General features: G+C 42.5%; 1 protein-coding gene across 2 annotated transcripts in view; it reads left to right on the top strand.

Moving 5' to 3' along the window:
• Nucleotides 1-16,029, top strand: part of LEPR (leptin receptor) — a 75,389-nt gene that overhangs the window by 8,232 nt on the left and 51,128 nt on the right. For both annotated transcript variants that reach the window (XM_048861932.2, XM_048861933.2), the window contains exons 2-4: nt 2,959-3,017; nt 9,118-9,426; nt 10,868-10,991. In XM_048861932.2, the coding sequence (XP_048717889.1) occupies nt 2,978-3,017; nt 9,118-9,426; nt 10,868-10,991 (473 nt within the window). In that variant the 5' untranslated portion in view covers nt 2,959-2,977. The remainder of the gene's footprint in view (nt 1-2,958; nt 3,018-9,117; nt 9,427-10,867; nt 10,992-16,029) is intronic.

Here is a 16,029-nt window from a genome sequence, read left to right as displayed (position 1 = left end):
TTTCTTGGTTATGGATCTAGTTGTAGGGATCACTGTGAACCTGCTTAGTGTTCTCCTTAGGTTGTACTGTGAAAGCAACATGGAAGCTGCATCTGATACATCAACCTGTGGTCTATGTACTAAGAGGGATAAATGAGAGCACATATTTCACTGATGCTCCATGCTCTACTTCGAAGTAGCACCATGAGAATCTAATGCAAACCAGAGTAGTGGCACTGATTTTTAAGCCCTTTAATGGGATAGGGCCCAGATATCTGTGTGTGTCAGCCTCTTCTCTGTGGCAGCTATTGATGGGAACTCTGTGACTGACAGTCCTCAAGAGGAAACTCTAGGGACTTGGGTCAGGACCTGTTCTTTTGGCTGTGGAATTTCCTACCAGGAGATCAAGATGTGCCAGAGTCAAGATGAGATACTTTTATAGCACAATTGTGATAATAGCTATAAAAAATGGACAGTAACAATAATTATGTACTTCAGTGCAATATAAGTCTGATTTCCTGATACAACAAACACAGTATGTTTTCTGTGCTTCAGGAGCTGTTTTCTCACGCTGAGAAACAGCTGGCCTGCTAACCACAAATTCCTGGTGCATGGTGAAAGAGGAACCCCCCCTTTCCCTTTTGTGATCCAGTTTCCAAAGAAATATATAATTGTATATGTTATTAGTAGTTATTATATCATGTAAAATATAACCCCCCCCATTTCTATCTGTTAGTAATATACTAGCTACAGCTCTTCCTCCAAACATGTCCAGAATTACCATAGAGTCTATGGTAATTCTGGACATGTTTGGAGGAAGAGCTGTAGCTGGTATATTACTTCAAGATTTCATGTCCACCTATTAGAGGATGGACTAGTGGAGGGAAAAGTACTGATAGATAAGTATTCTATGTTAATATGACCCTACCTTAACTCTGCAGAACTATAGGGGAAATCCCACATCAGTCCCCAGAGTAAGCCCAGCTCAGCTGTTTATGGTTTGACAGATCAGAACAGCACTACCAACCAGAAGGGAAAATCTTTATCCTAAGTAGAGGCAGTGAAACACTAAATCTAAGAGATCTTGGGCTCTCTTCTTTGATCATTGAGATACAGCCCAAAATGTACCCTGGCCCTAGTAGGAAGAATACTGGCACCACAACCTTAATGAAGGGAGATTATCCTGTTGAAGTGTTCTGAACCTACTGGACTGGAGTCTACTTCTTTTGGGAATTTGATATCGGTGAATCAATTGGAGGAAACTTTTCTCAAGGTCAGTAGATGATCAGATCTGGATGGCTGACAAAGCCAGTGACTCATTTGTATTTATAATTTAGGATTTTGAACTGAGCACTTGTTGATTATACAGGATGTGTGTGTGTTTGTTGTCTCTTAAGTCTGTAACAGGAAGCCAAGCAGTAGTGGGGGCTGCAGATAGTTTTACTGAGAAGCTCCACAGTGAGACCAAAGAAGACAGAAGCTAGCATTAGCAATAATACTGTTTTCTTTATTATAATAAAGTTCTTTGTTCCACAGTGGATTTGATTTAAATCACTAGTCAGGAAGACTCGATTTAATCATGGATTTCTACATAAAAGTGCATTCCTGTTGTTTGTTATAACCTTAATACATACTCTTCACAACTCAGAGATAGATGTAGTTTTCATTTTTAGAAGGTACACGCTATACATTTTTAAAGTGTGTTTTTTTTAAACTTTTCATATTTAGTTTTACAGCTATATCAGAAAATGAATGATTGTTTTGTTATTTCACTTACCAAAGGTAATTGAAACAGATCGTTCACCTCCCAGTGACTTCATAAATATCTCCAATTCAACAGGTTAATCATTAATATTTGCAGGATTTTCTTGCCATGTTGTATTAAGAGGAGAACATCATCAGACAGACATTTAAATTGTTTTATTTAACTAAAACAACAACATTAAGTATTCTGGATTTTTTTCTTCAACAGCAATAATATTTTAACAAAACAAGTATATGAATTTTTGAATTTTGAATTTAGTTAAACATTCAAGTTTTTTAAAACCTCCCTCTCCCTCCTGGAGCGTGCTAATGCTGCCAAACAGCTGTTTGGCGGCGGCTGGGTGGGAAGCGCTGGGAGGTAGGCAGAGGAGCGGGGACGCGGCACGCTCGAGGGGGAGGAGGAGGTGGGGCGGGGGTTATGGGGAGCTTGGCTGCCGATGGGTGCAGATCATCCACTAATTTTTCCCCGTGGGTGCTCCAGCGCCTATGCAGTCAAGTTGTGTGAGTCTTAAACTGAAAACCCAAGACACCTGTTGAACAATCCATATGTATGCAAATGTAGATACCTCGATCATAATTATAAATGTGTTCTGTAATTGGGTTTGAGTAGAATTTATGAGACTGCATGGTAAAAATCCCAAACTACATCTTATATAGGTACTAATCCATTATGTTTTAATTGTAGTATTTAGCTAAGTTCCACTGTTCAGATTACTTCTTTTGTGGGTGAAAATGGATTGCAGAAATCATGGTGCTCAAATGTTTGCTGTATTTTGGAAATTATTATCTCATAGTCATTTTAACTGTGGATTCACAATACCTTGAAGAGGAAGAACAGGAAATAAGCCCCACGTGAGTCAGAAAATACATGAGGACTGAAGAGCGCTTCCTAATTGTAATGGTTAGAGATCGGCTGTTTGAAATTTAATCAGTACTCTAAGCAGTGTTACTTTTCTATTATGATGCTATCTGATCTGTCTTCCTTCCTGTAAAGGAGCAAACATTGATTTAAATAAAGTGCACAATATTTTTTAATTTAAGAATTACACAGACTCCTGGTGTTTTCAGGCAATATATTTTCATAAGTTCAGAAGTTTCAAAGAATACTCATTTAGAAGATGCCAAGATCCATGTAGAATAATAGACATGTACCTCTGAAATGGAAACAATCTCTTCTGTCCGTTCTTAATTTATTAAATTTTGGTTGTTTTTTAGATCCACTGTTCAGAACAAGATGTATTCGCATAAACTTTTGACTGTGTTTCTGCACTTGGGTAAGTTGCCTGAGACAATGATATTGAAACTGTTTAAAATAAAAATAAAAATTCTGTAGCCATTGATTTGACAAAGTAAAAGCTTGATCCTGCAAGATGCTGAATGCCCTCATTTCTCATGAAAATGTTGGATGCACAGTACCTTACAGACTGGACAATAACTTTCTGATGATAAAAAACCTGCAACTGTAATACAGTAAGTTAATGTAGTTAGTCAAGACAAGCTAGAACAGCTAGCTTAACTAGCATTCATACAGGTTAGAATTTTATGGACAATACCAACAACTGAGGGTAAAATCCTGACTACACTGAAGTCGTAACAAAACTTATATTCACTTCAGTGAAGCCAGGATTTTACACAAGGTGTTTATTTTATTAGGTATGTTTTTGCGCTAAACCAGTCCCCCTGCTTCATATACAAAATTGTTGTAATGAGTGCTCAATTCATGGTAAATATAATAGTTCAAATATGAGTACTTCAGTTTTCCTTTCTAAAATAGAAGAAATAAACAGAGTAGATTAAATCAGACGTGCATAAATTTTGTCAGACACATTAATGTTGGTATATGCTGTAGAACAGATTTCTCTTGATTTTTGTTTTATCTGTAATTTTTATTTATTTGGCAAAAGTTCCTCTAAATTTCCAAAGATGTTGATGAAAGGTAAAGCAGATATTTTAATCCAGTGCACTAAGTTTCAAAATTGTATCTTTCAGATCTTTGCAGCAATTGGGGGTTTTCTTAGAATTTCTTCATGTCTTTATTCATTCAATATCAAATGGGTCACTACTTGACTTAAGACTTAATTAATATAACCTAAAAATTCTCTGCATTTACAGAAGTATCTTTTAACAGAGCAACTGGAGTGCTCAGGGGACTTGCATTGGGAGACAGAGCCGTTTGTCTTTAGTCACTGTTATGTAGGTTTGTGTGAGCAACAGCTTTCACTGTTGCTACTTGTGCTGTACTTGTTCTGTAAATAAATTCCTATATCAGTGGCAAGTGAATACTTTTAATGCAGCCTACTGATTTATAACAAAATATTATGTGTTTATTAAGGGATATAAAATATATAATCTCATGCTAAATAATATTATTACAATTTTATTGTAGCTTATTCATTTCATTTACATTTCATGAAAAAAATATTGTAATAATGGCAGGCACACTGATCTTATGGGATTTGGTTAGTTTGTCATGTGAGATCCTGCCCTGTGATTTGGCCTTCAAAATTAAGCTATGCATGTATAAAACAAACTGAAATCCCCTTTCAGTGCCAGCTGTAAAATGGGTAGCATATTAGCTATATGTCCTGTCCCCTAGGAGTCATGTCCCTCATTTTGTTTTCACATCATGGATTAGGCACTAATATTCTGTTCAGTCAACTGAGTCTTCTACATGGAGCCAGGAAACCTAATGAAGCTGATGTTTAACAAGGCACAGACCCTGCCTTGTTAAACAAGAGAAAATACCATTGAGGGTTTTGCTGATGAGAAAATGTGTATACCCAAAGAAATTGAATGTCTCAGACACTGAGGTAATAACATGAGTTTACTTTTAATCATCTTAGAAACCTATTTTTCACTTTGCATTGGTTTACTATTCAATTTATGTAAATATTTTAGCAAGCAGATTGTGCCTGTGAAGCAAAAGACACACATTCTCTCTCTTGTTACTGTGGGATCCATTTGCAAAACATTCAGTAAGAATGAATTTGTATGTAATAAACTATTTAAAATATTCATATATTTTTCTAGGCATTACACTAAAACCAAGGACACATACAAATCAATTACATGCATTTCAATAAGTAAAGCTATTTTAATTCAAAGAGGCCTATTTATCATTATCAGAAGTATTATTAGCCCACTTCAAGCTCTGATTTATGAACAGTAGCCATGTAGTGTAACAAGTGTGCTCTTACATTGTATAGGGTTTTATTTTCAAGGCATCTAAGTTTGATAGAAAATATCACCTTTTACTAGATCTCATTTTGTAGAAAATTCTTCTTTTGGGCTTATCTACCTAACTGGCCATGTATTAGTGTAAAACACATTAATTAATTAGTAGGGTTGCCAACTTTCTAATCACACAAAACTGAACATCCCTGCCCTGCCCCTTCCCTGAGGCCCCACCCCTGCCCCACCTCTTCTCTAAGGCCCTGCCCCCTGCTCACTCCACCCTGCCCCCTCTGTCGCTCGCTTTTCATAGAATCATAGAATATCAGGGTTGGAAGGGACCTCAGGAGGTCATCTAGTCCAACCCCCTGCTCAAAGCAGGACCAATCCCCAACTAAATCATCCCAGCCAGAGCTTTGTCAAGCCTGACCTTAAAAACTCCTAAGGAAGGAGATTCCACCACCTCCCTAGGTAACGCATTCCAGTGTTTCACCACCCTCCTAGTGAAAAAGTTTTTCCTAATATCCAACCTAAATCTCCCCCACTGCAACTTGAGACCATTACTCCTTGTTCTGTCATCTGGTACCACTTAGAACAGTCTAGATCCATCTTCTTTGGAACCCCCTTTCAAGTAGTTGAAGGCAGTTATCAAATCCCCCCTCATTCTTCTCTTCCGTAGACTAAACATCCCCAGTTCCCTCAGCCTCTCCTCAAAACTCATGTGTTCCAGTCTCCTAATCATTTTTGTTGCCCTCCGCTGGACTCTTTCCAATTTTTCCACATCCTTCTTGTAGTGTGGGGCCCCAAACTGGACACAGTACTCCAGATAAGGTCTCACCAGTGTCGAATAGAGGGGAGCAATCACGTCCCTCAATCTGCTGGCAATGCCCCTACTTATACATCCCAAAATGCCATTGGCCTTCTTGGCAACAAGGGCACACTGTTGACTCATATCCAGCTTCTCGTCCACTGTAACCCCTAGGTCCTTTTCTGCAGAACTGCTGCCTAGCTGTTCGGTCCCTAGTCTGTAGCGGTGCATTGGATTCTTCCATCCTAAATGCAGGACCCCACCCTCACTCACTTTCACTGGGCTGGAGTGGAGAGTTGGGGTGAGGGCTCTGGCTGAGGATGCGGGCTCTGGGTGGGGCCAGAAATGAGGGGTTCAGGGTGCGGGAGGGGCCTCTGGTCTGGGACAGGGGGTTGGGGTGTGAGAAGGGGTGAGGGCTCCAGCTGGGGATAAGGGTGTGAGATGCAGGAGGAGCTCCGGGCTGGGGCAGGGGGTTGCGGTTCAGGAGGGGATCTGGGGTGCGGGCTCAGGGAGGGAGTTTGGGTTCAGGAGGGGGATCAGGGTTGGGGCCAAGGGGTTTGGAGTGTGGGAGGTTGTGTGAGGTGCAGGCTACGGAAGGGAGGTTGGGTGTGGGAGGGGGCTGAGGACTGGGCCAACAGTTTGGGGTGCAGGCTCTGGGAGTGAGTTAGGGTGTCGGAGGGGGCTCAGAGCTGGGGCCGAGGAGTGCAGGATGGGGCTCAGGGCTGGGGCATGGAGTTGGGGTACAGGAGGGGATGCAGGCTCTGGCTGGAGGTGTGGGCTCTGGGGTGGGGCTGGGGATGAGGGGGTTTGGGATTCAGAAGGGGGTTGGGGTGCAGGGGGGTGGTCTGGGGTGCAGACTCGGGGAGGGAGTTTGGGTGCAGGAGTGGGGATTAGGGCTGGGACCAAGGGGTTCGGAGTGCAGGAGGGGGTGGGAGGTTGGGTGCAGGAGGGGGCTGAGGGCTGGGGCAGTTAGGGTGACCAGCTGTCCCGATTTCATAAGGATAGTCCCGATATTTGGGGCTTTTTCTTATATAGGTGCTTATTACCCCCGACCTCCTGTCCCGATTTTCCACACTCTCTATCTGGTCACCCTAGGGGCAGTGGGTTGGGGTGTGGGCTCTGGGAGGAAGTTAGAGTGCAGGAGGGGGTTCCGACCTGGGGCAGGGGGTTGGGGTGCGGGAGAGGGCTTGGGGTGCAGGCTCCAGCCGGGCAGCGCTTACTTCAGGTGGCTTCTGTAAGCGGCTGGCATGTCCAGCTCCTAGGCGGAGGGGACAGGGGCCTCTGTGCACTGCCCGTGCCCACAGGCACTGCCCCCACAGCTCCCATTGGCTCCCAATGGGAGCTGCAGAGCTGATGCTCGGGGTGGAGGCAGCACACGGAGTCCCTGTGGCTACCCATGTGTCTAGGAGCTGGACATGCCACCACTTCCAGGAGCTGCTCAGAGCCAGGGCAGGCAGGGAGCCTGCTTTAGCCCCGCTGAGCTGCTGACCGGACTTTTAGTGGCCTGGTCAGCAGTGCTGATCGGAGCCACTAGGGTCCGTTTTTGACTGGATGTTCTGGTCGAAAACCAGATGCCTGGCAACCCTCTTAATTGGGGATTTAACAATTGTAAATAGTATCTTTCTGGTGTAACAACACAAACAAAAGTATTGTAGAAGCATTTAAAAACTACTGCAATGTGCTCCGTAACAATGAACAAAACCTATCAAATGCCTCTGATTGGGAGGGGAGGGAAGAAAAGACAAAGAAAAGATATGTTAAATGACTTGGCCCCATTGAACTCAATGGCAAAACTCCCAATGACTTCAGTGGGACCGAGATTTCACATATTACGAATAGAGCTTTTTATATTGTTGCTGTAAACAATAGGATTGGTTTTGCATGTCTTTAGAAAATGTTCCTGTCAAGGCTGAATCCTCACTCTGGCACCTTGAGTGCAGGAAGTGGGGGCCCCACAAGGATTTTAAAAATTAATACTAGCTGTTCCAGGCTTGTAATACACTCCCAACGTTACAGTTTCTCTCTGACTTTGGCTTGGTAAATGCTGCCACCACCCAAATGCAAAAAAACCCTCTTTGAACCCAGGAAGGAGCACTTGGGAATTCCTCACTGTGGGGTACCCTCAAGCCCTTTCACCCACCCTCCAGGGAAGAGCTGAGAAAGAAAACAAAGGAAATTATCTGTGGCTACCAGCTAATCAAACAGGCACAAACCTCTTAGGACACCAAAAATCCAATCCTGTTCTTAAAAAAGGTAATTTTATTAAAAACAAAAAGGAAAAAAATACATCTGGAACTTAGGCTTTTTGCTAGATCTTAAAAGAAACAATTACAAAAATTAAGCACCCAAAATAGCTTTCTTGGAGGTTCAGCTTAAAGGTTACAAGCAAACAAAAGCATCTGGGGTTAGCACGGAGGATTTTCTGTTAAAAATAAACAGAAATAAACCTGATTGCGTCTAGCTAAACATTCTGATCTACTTGCACATTTGGAGTTTCAGATAAGTAGTTCTAGGTATGAACTGATGATTTATGATCATACCTGGCTTAAAACTGTTTACAGCATTGCTGCTTTGTCCCTGCAGCCCAGAGAGACAAAGGGAAAGCTTTTTTCCCATTTTAAAAAGTTCTAACCTTCCCATTGGCTCTTTTGTTCAGGTGCCCACTCCCTTTTCTTTACCTGGGGACTTTTTTAACCCTTTACAGGTAAAGCAAGCTGCCACCAAGAGGGACTTTATAGCTAACTGACTGGCTGGGTGTCCATAAAAGGGAGCCCCCCACCACTTTCTTTATCACAGTTACAAATAACATTTTTTATGCAATTTCTGTACTCACATAATACCCATTAGTGAGGAGGACAAAATATATCTTCATATATTATTGTTTAACATCAAGCTTGTGAATATCCCAAAGTTGGGTGTATCCAGGTTGTAAAAATATAGAATATAGTTGCAAAATGCGGACCAGGGTTTGGATTTTAAGACCCAAGAGTTTCTGTATGCCCAGATCTGGGGCCAAATTCTCTGCTAAATTGGTGCAGCTCCTTTGACTTCAATCCCTGTTTAATATGTTTGATTCTAATTAACTTACACCAATTTAAGCCAGGAGAGCACTTTTCCCCCTCGAGTTCTTGTATTGGACTATCTCGGGTTTTTTTAAAAAATGCAGTTATTTTGGAAAAAAGAGCAGGGTGACTTCAGTCAAGTATGAGGCATATGGATGAGTTCTGGAAGCCTAACTGAATAAAATAGTCTGTACCAATTCAGAAGAGATTGGCACTTGGAGATTCTTGTCCAATATTTTTAATCACACTTGTTTCTTTAGAACGGCAGCTGCTCTGTTTTCATTGTTCCAAGTAGCATAACTCATTGCCTTCATTATTTCTTTGTATTTCCAGATTTTATTCGAATGGCAGTTGCTCACTGTATGGTACATCAGATTCCAGCATCAAGCTTTATGTTGCCTTGCCCGTCACCGAATGAGACTTCTGTCATTCCTTTGACTGCTGGTGTTGTAGCGAGCAGTCCTGGGTTGCACGGAGAGCATGGAACTGCTGAAACCAACTCTCTGGTACTGGTGGCTGAAGAGAGTTTCCTCTGTTGCCTTTGGAGTGAAACACATACAAATTGTTCTTTGTACACGGCAGGCATGGAAACAAAGAAATTTACTTCCTCAGAAATAAGTAGCTTAGCTCCTCAGCAAACAGGTAGGTTTGTAGTGTAATTGTTTAAAGTGACTCAGTAATGGACATCACGTTTTCGTTGTTTTTCAATATTTTCCTAATACTAATATTTGTTTCCATTTGTGCCTGGATTATGCGGGGTACTGTACAAACATAAATGAAGGCAAAATTCCTGTCCTGGAGAGCTTGCCATGTAGAAAGGCAGACTAAAGGTAAGGGAAAGGGGTACAACATGCAAATAAGGAGGTAGAAGTGGTGAATCACCACATCTTGATAATATAAATCCATTTTGTTAGCTATATAGGTAACTATCCTCGGTTGTGCCCTCCCCCTTACCTTTACCACTTATTAGTCAGCTAACTCCTTGTGAGCATCATGGTAGAATTAGGTCAGAGGAATGTTGGAAATTGAATAAGGATGTAGACATTTTTAATGGATTTTTAGCTTGAGAGAACAAATCTTGTCCCCACCTCCATGTCCATGTTATCATCCACAGTGACTTTATCTTGCATCCTGTAATTTGAAATGTAATTGGTTATTCCTCCTGCCCCTGGCACACAATGTACATGGTGGAGAAAAGGATCTTTGTGTGAAATCCTGGTCCTGTTGAAGGCAATGCCAAAAGTCCCATTGTCTTAAGTATGGTCAGGATTTTACCCTGTATTTCTAGCACTGCCTCATATGTCAGGTGGTCTTTTCAAGAAGTAATCCGAATAATTGTATTGTTTTCTAATGCTGCATAGAGGTTGTGGTCATGAACTGTCGCAAAAAGATTAAAGAATATCAGAAATTTGACACACCCCATTCGCCTCCTACCCCCTCCACTAAAAATTGTCCCTAGTTACAAGTAAGAAAGTTTATTATTTAAACAAATTTGTGTGATTATAATTTACATTGATTTTATGTCCAGCTCTGTACATTCTCTATAGTAAGAGACTACCAGATCACTAAAACCCAGATTTGTAAAGGTATTTAGATGTTGCTGCATTAGGTGTTGGAGTTAGGAGCCTAAATATTTTTCCAAAGGGATTCAGGCACTTGGGAACCAACAGTCAATGGGATTTTGCCTGCTAAGTGCCTAAAAACCCTTTAGGAAAAAGAGATTTAGGCTCCTAAATCAGTTGGGTATTGCAATGCTGAATGCAGCAACACAAAAATATCTTTTAAAAATCTGGGACTAATGCCCCAATCTTGCAAACAGCGGTGATGTACTTACTCACATGAATAGCCCCAAACTCCAAAGGGCTGGTCACGTGAGGAATATAACATACATTCTTAAATGTTTGCCTGGTTGCAGCCCAAATGCAGATGAGAGAGTACCAGATTTTATTTCTTTGAAATTTCCTGTTCCTTTCAGTGCAGCATATGTGCTGGTGCATAAGACTTACTGGTAAATTTTGTTTTATTTCTTTAAATGTCTTTGGTTTCAATGTGGTTCAGAAAATGTTTACCTTTTTAAATTTAGATTTAAGCTGGAACATTCAATGTTGGACTAAAGGAGACCTGGAACTGTTTGTTTGTATCCTGAAATTGTCAAATAAGAAGTCGTACTTGAATGGAGAAGTTAAGATTAATCTTTCATATGTTCTGTAAGTAAAATATATCTGAAGCTTCACATTTATGATGATATCCTAAAACACCAATAAAGATCCTATGAGTGAGTTGTCTTACAGTAGTATTTGTGATCTGAAACACAGTGATAGCATTAGTCAGTACAAGTGGATAAAATACTATATGCCCATTTGTTCTTAATTCCATACAGTTCGATCAAAATGTGGTCTAAAAATATCAGTCAAGTATATGTTCAGGGCTTGAATGGTTAACACAGGGTGTTTCCTATCCTTTCTGTCCTTTTCTCATATTTATTAAACTGCTTATTTTATTTTAACTAGGTCAAAGGCTTCCTCAATCAATATGCAACCCATAATTTTTTAAGGTTGAATGCTTGATCTTCTGCCTGCTTGTGCTTTTGCCTCTTATCATATTGTCTCTCCTCAAGAAATTTATTCTTCTTTGTCATTTTAATACCATACCTAATATAAAATCTAGAATTTTTGATGCATCTTATAGAGTTAACCACTCTGTAGCGCTCTTACATACACAAAAGAAGTCACCACTGTTCCAAACATGCTTTTGAAGGGTAAAATATGTTCATCACCTAGAGCTTTAGTGTCTCTTTTTAATATGTTTAAACTAAATTTAATAAATCAGTGATTTAAAAGTGAATGTTAGATTATACTTCAAGAGCATGCTGATCTCTATAGGCTACTGCTGGATTGAGTGGCATACATCCCTTATGCACTTTTAAGTTTCTGCATTCCCTTTTCATGTAATATTTTCAGACAGCTAGTACTCATGTAAGGAACCATGCTGGAAGGCCACCTGCTTCTGCTTCAGCTCTGCATAATACCTTGAGGTAGGGGAGTCTCCACTAACAATGATAGAAGAAGGATGGTCTTGTGGCTAATAGACTTGGACTCAGATCTTCTGAGTCCAGTTCCTTTCTCTACCACAGACTTCCTGTGTGATGTTGGGCAAATCCTTTAATCTCTCCGTGCCTCAGTTCCCTGTCTGTAAGATGGGGATAATAGTACTTCCTTCCCGCCCCTTGTTGTTGTATCTGTTTAGATAGTAAGTTCTTTGGTGTAGAGACTGTCTCTTATTACATCCTAGTGGGACACGACTCTTGATTGGGTCTCATATGGATTCTGTATTATAAATAATAAATAATAGATCAAACAGGATTTATAGACAATGGTCTCTGTTTAAAAAGTCAGCGCTGACCCACAGATACCAGTTACCACAGTTATTACTGTTCTGAATGTAGGAAATAAATGGGATAACTGGTAGCAAATGTGGACTTCTAAATGGCAAACATTATAAGATAACCTAAAGCCAAAGTCTTAACAGGCTTCCATTTCTAGCATTCTCTATGCTTTCTGTGTCTGAAGTACCATTACATCTAAAAATAGTTCCCACTTCCATTCTTTTCCAACCAGGGCTCATCACTAAATAGAAAAATCTTAGCTGACGGGGGTAGTTGAGTAGATTAGGCATGCCTAGCCCCCAGGTTCAAATCCCAACTGAGCTCAAAAGGCTTACCAAGGCAGATATGTTCAGAACTATACAATTCACTCTGTGCATTTTTCAAATAAGAGCTTAAAAACAGGTTTCAGAGTAACAGCCGTGTTAGTCTGTATTCGCAAAAAGAAAAGGAGTACTTGTGGCACCTTAGAGACTAACCAATTTATTTGAGCATAAGCTTTCGTGAGCTACAGCTCACTTCATCGGATGCATTCAGTGTTCTTGATTCTGGACAGTGTTCTTGATTCTGCTGAGACTTCCTTCTTGGATCGCATTTATGCCGCAGTGTGGAGTGGGCTTTTCTTCACACGCAGAAGACAAAAGGCCAGCGCCCCTTCTAAGCAAAAACTCGCGTGTAACTTTGTGAAGCATCAAAGACACGCGAGACAGGCTCCCCTGTTACACCGCTCGCTTAGTCATCCCCTTGAGTCCATCCCACCTGATTCGATCCACTGGGACCGTAGCTCACGAAAGCTTATGCTCAAATAAATTGGTTAGTCTCTAAGGTGCCACAAGTACTCCTTTTCTTTTAGCTTAAAAACAGAGGCCCTGGATGACTATAGACCTCATGACACTTCCATCCCTTTTTTAAGAATAGAAGGTTTTCTCTGGTGTTCATGACTAAAATTTGGTCTCCTGCCGCAGCCATGTTGCATACTGTGTGCTGTTAGGCTCTCTTACCACCCACAGGTGGGTGCGTTTCAGTGGTGGTGTATTCTAATCGTTTGTGAAGTATTTTGGGATCAGCCAGTAGTAGTATTCTACAGATAGAGCATCTTAGATCTTTGAGAAGAAATGTCCTATTTCTGTCAGTAATCGAGAGTTTTCTGCTAGCTGTGCCTCTCTGAAAAAATTCATCAGTGAAATGGGCGCACAGGCACACCACCCTGAAAGAGGAGAAAAATAAACAACTCTAACACCTTGTTAGTGAAAGTGATGAGTCGTATAAGAGGTCGAAAATGAGGTGAGAAGAGCTGCAAAGACATCAAGCCACAGTGGGAGCAGGGAGACACATATTGGAGCACCCCAGAAAAACCAAGAGAGATTCAGAAGGCTTCAAGTGCTTGATGAACTGATTTTTTTGGGGAGGCCAGCGGAATCTGCAGAAGAAACTCTCAAAGGGGCCAAGAAGACCTGACAGACTGTGGGTTATCCTGTAGAGCTTTGAGAGAGGCTCGAAAGATGAGACTTCTGTTTTCTGTTTGTTCCCCTCTTAGTTTTGTAGAGTACAAAAGCATTTTGCATCCTTTTGCAGATCCATCCTGTAGTCCAGGAAAACATGGATTTTCTGATTTTGCAAGGATCTAAAGCAGAAATGGGCAAACTACAGCCCACAGGACACATCGGCCCATGGGACCGTCCTGCCCGGCCCCTGAGCTCCTGGCAAGGGAGGCTCGCCCCCGGCCCCTCCCCCACTGACCCCCCTCCCCCATAGCTATGCTGCCATGCGGGTAGTGCGGCTTGCATCCGCCCACCTCCCAGGCTTTCCAATAAGTCTGTCCTGCCGCTCTGAGTGGCATGGTAAGGGGGCAGGGGTAGGGGAGGCAGGAGGTTCCTGGGTGCAGTCCTGGGGGGAGAGGGGGCGGTCGGATGGGGCAGAGGTTTGGGGAGGGGGGTGGTCAGGAGTCAGGGAGCAGGGGAGGTTGGATAGGGGGTGGGGTGCTGGGGGGGCAGTTAGGGACGGGGGGAGGGGGTGGTCAGGGGACAAGAAGTGTGTGTGTGGGGCTGGATGAGTCGGGGGTAGGGGTGTGGATAGGGGTTGGGGCGGTTAGGGGACAAGGAGCAGGGGGGGTTAGATGGGTCAGGAGTTCTGAGGGGGGCAGTCATGGGGCAGGAAGTGGGAGGAGGCAGATAAGGGGCGGGGGCCAGGCTGTTTGGGGAGGCACAGACTTCCTACCTGGCCGTCCATACCATTTTGCACCCCGATGTGGCCCTTGGGCCAAAAAGTTTGCCCACCCCTGATCTGAAGTTTTATTCCAATTTCTAGATGAAGCTCTTCCCTGCCCAGGAAATTTAGCAGTGTATTAACAACTGCCTTGAGCTGCACCATTACCCAAGGTTGAGGTCTCTGTAGGCTTTGCTCTCTTCAGTATCATTTTCTCTGGCACTTCAAAAAATTACTGTAATTGTTACCTTGAAAGAAACTTGTCAGCTTTCTACTCCAGATTCCCTAAATTGATTTACACATCTCCTCCAAATTATCGACTTACTGCTAATGCGGTCATTCTCCTCTCCAAAGACTATCTTTAGTATTTTTGTTATTGTTTTTACCATTATAGAGCAAACTTATTTAACATTCCTCATGTGGTGGTAGTATTTTTTTTCTCCCAGGAGTGAAGGTCAATTATAGTTTTCTTTAGCAAGGCCTGATGTTCTGAAGGAATAGCTGACTTGTTTATTTCATATTTTGGTAAGGGTAGCTTCCCCTGTTGACTCACTGATGCCTTTCACATGCAGGCCAGAATAGTTTGAAAACAGTCCCAGCTTTAAAAGTATGCTTTCATGGCATTTGTTTCTCTCTGGGAGGCCTCAATTCATGAACAAGTGCCAATATTCTCATATTTAGGCCATACACGCAATGAAAATAATGGCCTTGTTTTGTTATAGGCTCCTCAGTGGTTCACATATGGTCTTTGACAGCTCAAGTGTTTCAGCATTTAAAAAAAGGATTTTTGATTCACCCATCCCCAAGTATGATAGGCTTGGTCTGACGTCGTCATGAACAGAAAGTGCTTCATGCTGTCCATTACAGAGCAGGTCTGAAGAATAGAGATCAGTCAAATAGGACTCTGAAAATATACTGCAGAAAAGATACTAGTATCGGGAGGGCTACCAAGACGGAGATGAAGTCATTGTCAGAGAGCCATCTTACCTTTTATGGCATAACTTCCTTGGAAGGAGAGACCTATTTCATCCTGTAGCTTTCATAAAATCTTAAAAATGGAGGGCTGGAAGTGACCTTGAGAGGTCCTGTAGTCCAGCTACCCTGTGCTGAGACATGACCAAGAAAACCTAGACCGGGGTGGCCAACCTGAGCCTGAGAAGGAGCCAGAATTTACCAATGTACATTGTCAAAGAGCCACAGTAATACGTCAGCAGCCCCCCAGCAGCTCCCCCCCCCCCGCTCCCAGTGCCTCCCACCCACTGGCAGCCCCCTCGATCAGTGCCTCCCCGCACCTCCCGATCAGCTGTTCCGTGGCATGCAGGAGGCTCTGGGAGGGAGGCGAAGGAGGGAGGGCAAGGCAGGCTTAGGGGAGGAGTGGGGGCAGGGCCTGTGGCAGAGCCAGGGGTTGAGCAATGAACACCCCCGGCACTTTGGAAATTTGGCACCTGTAGCTTCAGCCCCGGAGTCCATGCCTATACATGGAGCCGCATAGTCACTTCTGAAGAGCCGCATGTGGCTCTGGAGCCACAAATTGGCCACCCCTGACCTAGACTATCCCAGACAGGTGTTTGTCTAATTTGTTCTTGAAAACATCCAATCATAGGGATTCCGCAGCCTCCCTTGGAAGCCTATTCTAGATTTTAACTATTTGTATAGTT

Source organism: Caretta caretta, chromosome 8, assembly GCF_965140235.1.
Source record: "Caretta caretta isolate rCarCar2 chromosome 8, rCarCar1.hap1, whole genome shotgun sequence".
NCBI classification, from domain to species: domain Eukaryota; kingdom Metazoa; phylum Chordata; order Testudines; family Cheloniidae; genus Caretta; species Caretta caretta.
This window is presented reverse-complemented; position numbering and strand designations above follow the sequence as displayed.